General features: G+C 44.1%; 1 protein-coding gene across 2 annotated transcripts in view; it reads right to left on the bottom strand.

The window, feature by feature from the left end:
• The window catches only part of ALG8 (ALG8 alpha-1,3-glucosyltransferase), a 28,247-nt gene extending 18,893 nt beyond the window's left edge, over nt 1–9,354 (bottom strand). For both annotated transcript variants that reach the window (XR_004351167.1, XM_032641091.1), the window contains exons 1-2: nt 9,218–9,354; nt 4,367–4,445 (exon numbers count right to left, since the gene is read on the bottom strand). Coding sequence is in view for 1 of the 2 variants with exons in the window: in XM_032641091.1 (XP_032496982.1) it covers nt 4,367–4,445; nt 9,218–9,312 (174 nt within the window). In the remaining variant the exon portion in view is untranslated. The remainder of the gene's footprint in view (nt 1–4,366; nt 4,446–9,217) is intronic.
• Between the last annotated feature and the right edge of the window lie 570 nt (nt 9,355–9,924).

Raw genomic sequence — 9,924 nt, 5'->3', positions numbered from 1 at the left:
CTGTGGTTTCCAGCCACAGTGTCTATGTCTGTGCCTCTACCCTTAAAGAGCCATTTATTTTATTGGAAGTCTAAAAGATTTTCCTACTTTATTTTATTGACATATTTATTACTTTAAATAAAATGGGGAACAGAAATCATGAAAAGAGTTGGGAGAAGGAACAGGTGCTGCCTGAGATGGTCATTTATCCAAAACAAAATGTCCCTGTCCTTCCCTTGCCATCCCCAACCCCACACCACTCAGGCACCCTCTGTTATGTTGGTCCTTCTTCTCCCCACAAAGACTTCCCAAACCTAGCCCAGAAGGCCCTCCTGACCTCCGGGATTTCCAGCTGGGGCCATCATCTTACCTAAACAGCTTTTGGGAAGCCAGGAAAGTGATTAGCTAACATTTCCTCCCAAGTGAAGAGTTCTGTCACTTATATGTGGTAGAGCTGGGGCTCAAATCTGGGTCTCTGACTCCAAATCCATTAGCTCAGGAAGCTACCACAACAGAGCTGTTTCTTCAAGTACAAAAACATCCAACCTCATTTTTACATATGAAGATGTAAAAATTAATAAACAGAAACCTCAATTAAGATAGAATCAGAAGGCCAGAAGGGGGAGGTCTCAGGTCCTAGGAGGACAGCAGAGCCCAACAGCAAGAGGAAAGCCTCTTTCCTGCAAAGAGTTCACTGTCACAACTCAGCCAATGAAAAGCCATGGACTCTGTTTACTCTAGCCCTCCCAACTTCCTTTTTCCCTCTTTGAAAGAATTCTCCTTCCCTCGCTATGCACTACACAGGGACTAGCACATGACTCGCTATGGTTGCAGACCCTGAATTGCTATTTTCTGCTGAACCTGAATAAACCCATTTTTGCTGGAGAAATAACTGGCAGTCTACTTGTTTTAGGTCAACAAAGATTCAAAACAATTGTGTTCATTCCACAAATATTTATTATGGGTCTTTTTAATGTCTTTCCCAACCAATCGACCAATCAATTTAATTTGAGGCCAGAACAGAAAGGTAGGCTAGAAGTCAAAGCTAAGAAGGGCTCTACAAAGCAATCCACTCTCACATGTCCACTCTCCTTAGTATGGCAGAAAGACCTTCCAGACCTGAGGCATGTGCCTCTCCAGCCTTATATCCTACTGTGAACCTCGCACTTCAGTTTTTGTTGATTTCTTTTGTTGTTATTGCTGAGGAGGGCAGGAAGAACAAAGAATTTTACCATTACTAGAATCTCTTTTACATAAACCTCTTCTATCTAAAACAAGCCAATAATAGGAGACAGCTCTGGCCTAAATACAGTTTTAGGAGTACTAAGTAACAGGTAGTAGTGAAAGTTATAGGACTAAATGAGAGAACAGCCAGAAAGAATTATAGAATTAAAAGAAAAAGGGCAGCAACTAACACAACAATGTAAAGCAATTATACTCCAATAAAGATGTTAAAAAGAAAAAAGAAAAAGGGACCACAAAGAAAGGCGGAGGGAACCAGCTTTTGAAAGAGTGTGTAGATGAAGAGTTAGCAAAGGAGACTAAGAAGGGATAGTCAGAGAGCAGGGAGGAAATGGTGAGACAGGAGACTGCCTTTTCATTTACAGGATGAAGGTCATTATATTAATAATGCTAAGTATTAATAACCTTTAATAATATTTAATGAGCACATTTGTTCTAAGTACTATGCTAAGCACACCGCATACATGATATTCATTTCATCCTAATAATTATTTATTATCATTTAATAGCTGGGGATACGGAGGCTTTGAGAGGTCAAGTAGTTTGCCCACAGTTGCCCAGCATAGGTATTAAGTGGCAGAGCTGAAAGTCAAACCTAGGCAGTCTGAAATCACAGCCCAACCTCTGGACAACTAGGCCACACAAAAAGTTTCCTCACTGGTATGCATACATACATGCAAATAGAAATACTTCACACTAAAGAAACTACTTAAAGTTCCTTAGCATTCTTATGAAATACTTGTAGTGTTGTTCTGTGAGAAGGAGCTTGGTCAATTAGGTCAATTGTTCTCAAGCTTTTTCAGTGCAAAGGGCTATTCTGACCTGACCAAACCCGCCCCCCCCAAAGCAACAACAATCTCACAGAAAACTTTACAGCTTGTCTTAAAAAAATCTTCCTGACAGCAGAGTGCTGTTTTTGATCAAGTCATTTTTGAGCTGATGTCTGTTTTCCATGAAGTATCACATGCAGGTTAGTACCTCACACCAGAAATAAAAATACAGACATAGCTTTTCTAAGAATAGAATAGAATGGTTTGTATATTACCAGACACCTACACGTCACACTTGATTATTCCTGTCCTCATAAATCACAAAATGTTAGGGAGAGACAGGACCTTAGAAATAATTCATTCCAAATCCTCATATGCCAGATGAGAAACCAAGGCTCAGAGAGATGAAATGTATTTTCTGTGCTGATGCAGAGCCAGGTCTTGAGTCCAATTTTCCCTCTTTCCCGATCCAATGTTCTTTCAAAAAGCATGTGGCAAATATTATAATTTCCCAGGTATAATTTGGGAAACTCATTTTGAAGTAAAGGGGTTCCCTAATAGTTCCAGAGGGCAGAACTGAATGAAACTGACTCCTCCTAAAACCAAGTTCCCTTGCAGAGTTTATGATTAACCTCTCCATCCAAAACGTTATTCCCTTTCTTGTCCCACCATGTTCTCCTCAGGAATTGAGGAGTGTCAAAGAAAAGGGGGGACTGAAACCGAGTAAGACCCTGCGGGGCCTACCCAGGTATAAGACCCTTCCCGTCCCCCACTTCTTGTTTGGCTTTCCAAAGAGCAAACTCAAGTAGTTAATGATTAGAACAATAGAGTCACAGGACTCCTAGTTCCTCCTGAATGAATATAGACAACAACTGGACTCATATCTTTGAGTTGTTCTGAAGAAACTAAGACCCCTGCACTCAGTGGAGGATGGTGACTATATGCTGACCACAAGCACATAGACCCCAGACTGGAACCAGAAGGTTGATGATTAAGATTCCCAAAACAAGGACTTCCCTGGTGGCGCAGTGGTTAAGAATCCGACTGCCAATGCAGGGGACACAGGTTTGATCCCTGGTCCGGGAACATCTCTGTGCGCCTGTGCGCCACACTACTGAGCCTGTGCTCTAGAGCCCGCGAGTCACAACTACTGAGCCAGCATGCCACAACTACTGAAGCCCACGCGCCTACAGCCCGTGCTCCGTGACAAGAGAAACCACCGCAACGAGAAAGCCTGCGCACAGCAAAGAAGACCCAAAGCAGCCAAAAAAAAAAAGATTCCCAAAACATCACCCTGTGACCATACCACCAACCAATTAGAAAAATGTCCATGAGCTGATCATGCACCCTGAGACCCTCACCCCTACTGTGGTCTTTAAAAACCCTTGCCTGAAAGCCATTGGCAAGTTCACAGTCATCAGCGATGGCAGCTACCACCTGATGGTGAGCTGGTGAGCCCTGAGGGAACTCAGAAGGGAAAGAATACCTGCCACCTAGCAGTCATCAGACTGCAGCCACTCCCTACCGTGAGCCCTGAGGAAACTCAGGATGTGAACATACAGGATACTGGCCCCAGATAGCTGAGGTGCATATCAAAGGAATGATTTCAGTGAGCCCAGACTCTTGCATCTTCCCATATACAGAAAAGCGCTAAATTCCTTAACTTGACATATCTGGTTTCTTTAATTAACAGTAATCTTTTGATGTTCCCGACTACCTGCCCTTTGTTGCAAAACTCCTATATATTCTGGCTCCTCCCTTGCCCCCTCGGAGCAGTTTCTCAGAGCTATCTGAAATGCTGTCTCCCAGGCTGCAGTCTTCATTTTGCCCCAAATAAAACTTAACTCACAACTCTGACGTTGTGCATTTTTTTAAGCCAACAAGGTCTTTTGAGAACTAGCTGCCTGTTCTCTTTGCTTGGCGCCCTGCAATAAACGCTGTATTTTCCTTTACAATAACCCAGGATCAGTAGATCTGCTTTGTGCGTGCCAGGCAAGGGGACCAAAGTTCGGTTCGGTAACATGAGTAAAGACTATAATTTTTTTTTTTTGCAGTACGCGGGCCTCTCACTGTCGTGGCCTCTCCCGTTGCAGAACACAGGCTCCGGACGCGCAGGCTCAGTGGCCATGGCTCACGGGCCCAGCCACTCCGTTGGCATGTGGGATCTTCCCAGACCAGGGCATGAACCCGCGTCCCCTGCATCGGCAGGCAGACTCTCAACCACTGCGCCACCAGGGAAGCCCAAGACTATAATTTTAATAAAGATTTATTCAACCTATGATCACAGGGAAAACTGTTTGAATATCAATAATACTTACATGATTTCACACATCATCTTAAAAAAAAAACCCAAAAAGGTGAAAATTAAAACTTACCTCATAATACCACTGTGATATTGGCAAACTGTGGGTGATAGCAAGCCAGTTTCGGTGTACTTCAAAATCTGTGGAATGGCTACTCAAAACAATCAGATGAAGAAAATGAGATTTCATAACATTTATCAATCTCACATTTCTAAAATTAGGCTTTTAAATGGACCAACACCCCCTACACAGTCACAGCTCACTATCCTATAGACACAAATAGGTATTTTACATATTCCTGAAACACCTCACTTACCTGGAGGCCAGACCTCCTTCTGGAAAAGGTGGGGAACCTATTCAGTAAGATGTTGTGGAAAAACCCAAACTAACTTTTTGGCCAACCCAACACTAAGTGAAAAGAGTCTCTGAGTCATCTAAAGCAGTGGTCCCCAACCTTTTTGGCACCAGGGACCGGTTTGGTGGAAAACAATTTTTCCACAGAGTGGGCAGGGTGGGCGGATGGTGTTGGGATGATTCAAGCACATTACGTTTATAGTGCGCTTTCCTTCTATTATTATTACATTGTAATATATAATGAAATAATTATTCAAATCACCATAATGCAGAATCAGTGGGAGTCCTGAGCTTGTTTTCCTGCAACTAGATGGTCCCATCTGGGGGTGATGGGAGACAGTGACAGCCAAAGTGTGTTGCTTATGTCTGGTCTACTCCATAAGATGCAGCTTAATTGTCACTTGCCACTCACTGACAGGGTTTTTGTTTTTTTTTTAAATAAATTTATTTTTATTTATTTATTTTTGGATGCACTGGGTCTTCGTTGCTGTGTGCGGGCTTTCTCTAGTTATGGCGAGCGGGGATTGCTCAGCAGTTGTGGCGCAGGGGCTTAGCTGCTCTGCAGCATATGGGATCTTCCCGGGCCAGGGCTCGAACCCGTGTCCCCTGCATTGACAGGCAAATTCGTAACCACTGCGCCACCAGGGAAGTCCCACTGACAGGGTTTTGATATGACTCTGCAAGCAACTGATTTATTATGGTCTCTGTGCAGTCAAATCTCTCTGCTAATGATAATCTGTACTTGCAGACACTCCCCAGCGCTAGCATCACCGCCTCAGCTCCACGTCACATTATCAGGCATTTGATTCTCATAAGGAGCGCACAACTTGGATCCCTCGCATGCGCAGTTCACAGTAGGGTTTGCGTTCCTATGAGTATAATGCTGCCGCTGATCTGACAGGAGGCGGGGCTCAGGCAGTAAGGCCAGCGATGGGGAGCGTCTGGTAATTGTCCATGGCCTGGGGGTTCGGGACCCCTGATCTAAAGGGTTGACCAAAAGCCCATACATTTTCTTAAGGGAGGCCCTCAGGCTACTGCTCAGAGGTGACTTATTCTTGTTCACAAACAATTCTAATAAGATTCATTATCTGGCAAAGGCCTCACACAGAAGCTGGATCTTCAAGGATGAGCAGGAGTTCATCAGACAGAAAAGGTGGGAAAAGGCCCCTGCCCTGCCTTTCTCATGTCTCCAAATTCTGTTTACTGGTCCCCCTCTCATTATATATAAATATATCCAAGTATGTCCCCTATATATAGGGGAGGAAAATTATTTTCCCTTCAACCCTTCCAGGTTCTGTGGCTGGTCTAAGAATTAAATTGACCTAAGACAGAATAACAGGAGGAAAAAAAAGACAATTTAAATTACATACATATGTACAGGAGCCCCAAAAGATATAAGATGAGACTCAAAAGGTGGCCAGGTGATTGAGGCTTATCTACCATCATGAGAGCTAAGGAGAGGGGTAGGGGTCTGGGGCTTCAAAGAGGGGGGAAGGCAACTCTTGGGAAGGTGAGAAGAGAATGTTTGGCAAGCAAAGGTTGCTCTGCCTTGAAGCTAAGTCTCTCAGATGAAAAAGTGATCTCTGGTAATAGTTACTTTCCAGGTACAGGCCTCCTTTCTAATGTAAATTTCCCTCGAAAGTAACTTTTACTGTTTTCAGAGCTTCTCCTATGTCTGCAGTTCCTCAAGATAAGAAGTCCCGAAAAATCCTTACACCAAAGAGGCGTATTTTGGGGTGGCATATTCTGGTGCCCTTCACTCCTCTTCAGCAGGACTTTATTTTTCTGTTTATTACTCTGCTTTACTTCCCCTCCACATCTTACACAGCACCTGATATGTGGATGGGCTCAATACATTCTTGTTGAATTAACCACTCACCAAAGTCAACAATGAGTTCCACAGCAAAACCTGATTTACCTTTTCTAATGTTTTACACAACATTTCCACTGTGACAACTCTCTCGTGAGTTTCTTAGCCAACCCCTTCCATGTCTCTTTCATGGCTTCCCATTCCAGTACTCATCAAGCAAATGCTGATGTTCTTTCAGGTTCGGTTCTTGGTCTTCTTCTTATGCAGTTTACTCTGCTCTGCACAATCTCATTCACATTTATTGCTTCCACTAAGAACTGTGTGATGATGACTCCCAAATCACAGTATACAACCTTGGTCTCTTTCCTGAGTTCTAGAAGAGAGACATCTCCAACTTCCTGCTGACAACGTCACCTGAATTTCCTACAGATTTCTCAAAATCACAATTCACAGCTGATCTGATGACCTAGCAATTACATTTCTAGGTATACACTTGTAGGGGAGCAAAATATGGCAACGCAAAATGTGTCTTTTTGGTGTGAGGATTGATTTAAGCTGATTATTTTTAAGAAACAGAAGACTCAGGAAGTCTTTCTTTTTACCTCCCTCTTAGCTGCCTAAAGAATTTATATAAAGGGCTTGTTCCAGAAAAGAGCTATCACCCCGATATATGCAAAGAATATGGGCTACGTGTGGTGAGGGAAACTCACCAGAACCTAGAGATCACAGTCCACCCTTATCTCTTCATGGCCCAGCAAACATATATGTGAATTGCCTTTCTCCCTTTGAAGTCCCAAACTACTACCTCCAACATCCTCTTTTGTCTTTAGCTGAAGATGGTATTTAAGGTGAGGGGCTTCAGCCATTTTGGTGAGTTACTCCATTTTCCCGAGTCTCTCCCATGTACATGTTATTAAACTTTTGTTTGATGATTTTCTCCTGTTCATCTGTCTCATGTCAATTGAATTCTTAGACCAGCCAGAACCTGGCTAGAAAGGTAGAGAAAAATGTCTTCCTCCCCAATAGAGGGAGGAAGTTTCTTCCTCAACAGAAACACATACATATGTTCAAGAAAAGACATGTACTGGGTCTATCTTCAGGCCTGCAATTATATGTCAGAGACCTTTCCCGACACTCAATCTAAAGTAAGTCCCCCTTGTTAGTTGCCTTATAGGATCCCATTCTTTCCTTTCAGAACACTTAAGACAGCATTGTTATGTAATTACATATTTGTGTTGACTTATTTCTGGGACTGTTATCTTCACTAAACTACACCCTTTATAGGGTTAGGGATCATATCCATTTTGTCTTCCCCTCTAGTAGCTTGCCACAGTAGCTGGTTCATAATAAAGCAGTTAGTAAACATTTTGGTGAATACTTTTGCATTTATCCTGTAGCTTCCCTCTCACATCCCAGGGGTTTCCTGTTTGAGAAGCAGAGCATTAACTACAACTACATACATTCTTAATCCTGGATCAACAGCAGTATTCAAAGTAACAACCCTGAAGACACGTTTCTAGGCTGAAGTAACTAAAGCAAGGAACATCACCTTATATCCACGGATTAAAAAAAAAATCCCTTTCATTCTGATTTGAAAGGAATTTCCTACATTTTAGAAGGATTTTTCCAATTTGCTTTTAAAAGAGAAAGATGTTACTTATTTGTTTTCAGTTCTGCAGAAAGTTCAACTGACCAATGCCTTCTTTTCCCAAGTCCCTGTAAGTCATTTTGCTGAACCTACATATACACTTCATTGCTTATATACACATCAGTATGGATTTACCTATACATACAGCTCTTCCATACCCAACGAGAGGTCACCAAGAACTTGAACCAAAGGATATCAATAAACCAAACACTAAACTGGGAAGGGAGCAAAGGAATGAGGGGAAAAGTCAAGGGAGAGGAAATAGGAAGGATGAACAGATGTGGAAGCCAATATTAATAATATTAATAAATACAGAGTACCCATTGTATACACATTACCACTGAGTGGTAGTTTCCTAATGGGATCCCATGCTTTCAGTCTTGGGTCTGCATCCATTTGTCGCACAGTCTAACCCTGTGTGACCTGACTACTGCCTACCTCATCCTGTGTCACTCTCCTCCTCCCTTACTGCTCTTCAGCCACAATGCTCACTTTCTGTTCCTGGAATGCTCTGAGTTCTTTGCTACCACAGGGCCTTTACACTTACTCTTTCCTATGCCTGAACTATTTTTCACATTGCTTATTCTTTTTCATCCTTCAGCTTTCAACTCAAACATCACCTCCTAAAAGAGGACAGTAAAGCCTTGCCCGGTAGCCACTCTCTACCTCTTTTACAGACCTCATCGCAATCTGAAACTTTACTGTTTGTCTAACTGGCCCCACCAACTTCCCCAGAAATGTCTTTCTCAAATGCCTCTCCAGGACTTAGAACAGTGCCCAGCACAGGAGGCAGCTGATAAATACTGTACTGGCTGAATGAATGTTGGAGGTGGGTGTTGTTTATCTGCATGTTAAGGAAGAGGACCTTAAGGTCAGAAACATTAAAGTCAGACAGTGCCAGCCCTGACCCCAGCCATCAGGGCTATGATCTAGTGAACAGATGAAATAACACTCAAAAGGCGGAGTGGGAAGCATAGCAAAGGGGTAGCAGCGACCACATGACTTCAAGTTCCCTTTCCTCCTCTCACCCAGGAGCATCCACGCTTCTCTCTCCCGCCCTGACCGACCGCGGGGCCTCCCCGCCCAGCCCCGGGCAGTGCGGGTCCCTTACTAGGTGGGGATGAGAAGGCATTTGAGAAGAGTCACCCCGAGCGCCAAAGCCGAAAACCAATCGCCACCACCTGTCGCAACTCCGAGCGCCGCCATTGCTACGGCGCCACCCGCTGTCAATCAACTTGACCCGCCTCCACGCTCCCGCGCATGCGGAGAAGACCCTCTGAGGCGGCACCCGTGAGCTGCGCGCATGCGCCCAGCCGCTCAGCTGCTCAACCAGCGGAAAGCCAGGGATGGACCGTTTAAACTTCCCGCTCCGGGTTCTTTCTCCGCTCCGCCTCAGTCTCCGCCAGGGAGGGCTACCCCGAGTCTAGGCGGTTTGTACGGCGACAATTTTCACGTGCTACTTTATGCTTTGGTTCAAATAGTTGCTGGGCGTCTGCTCTGGGTGTTGATTTTGCCTATTGTTGGGGTACCTGGTGAGAGAAAACGTTTTTTCCTGGAGACGTTCACATATTAATGGAGGAGACAGAATTATAATCCCAGAATAACAGTAGATAAAGGTACCTGAGGATACTGGAGGCGCCTAATCCAGACACCTGGAGTATTAGCTCCAGGCAGAGAATGGGCTGGGCAAAGGTACAGATGGGAAAACATTCTGCGCTTCTAGAACTCTGAGCTGGGCTCTGGGAAAGTACCTGCCTGAGGGGAGCCCACTGTGGAGGCAGGCTAGAGCCTAGTGCTTCTTCTGTCTGTACACTTGGG

This window comes from Phocoena sinus, chromosome 8 (genome assembly GCF_008692025.1).
Source record: "Phocoena sinus isolate mPhoSin1 chromosome 8, mPhoSin1.pri, whole genome shotgun sequence".
Taxonomy (NCBI): Eukaryota; Metazoa; Chordata; class Mammalia; order Artiodactyla; family Phocoenidae; genus Phocoena; species Phocoena sinus.
The sequence above is the reverse complement of the archived record's forward strand: the minus strand, read 5'-3'. Positions and strand labels throughout refer to the sequence as shown.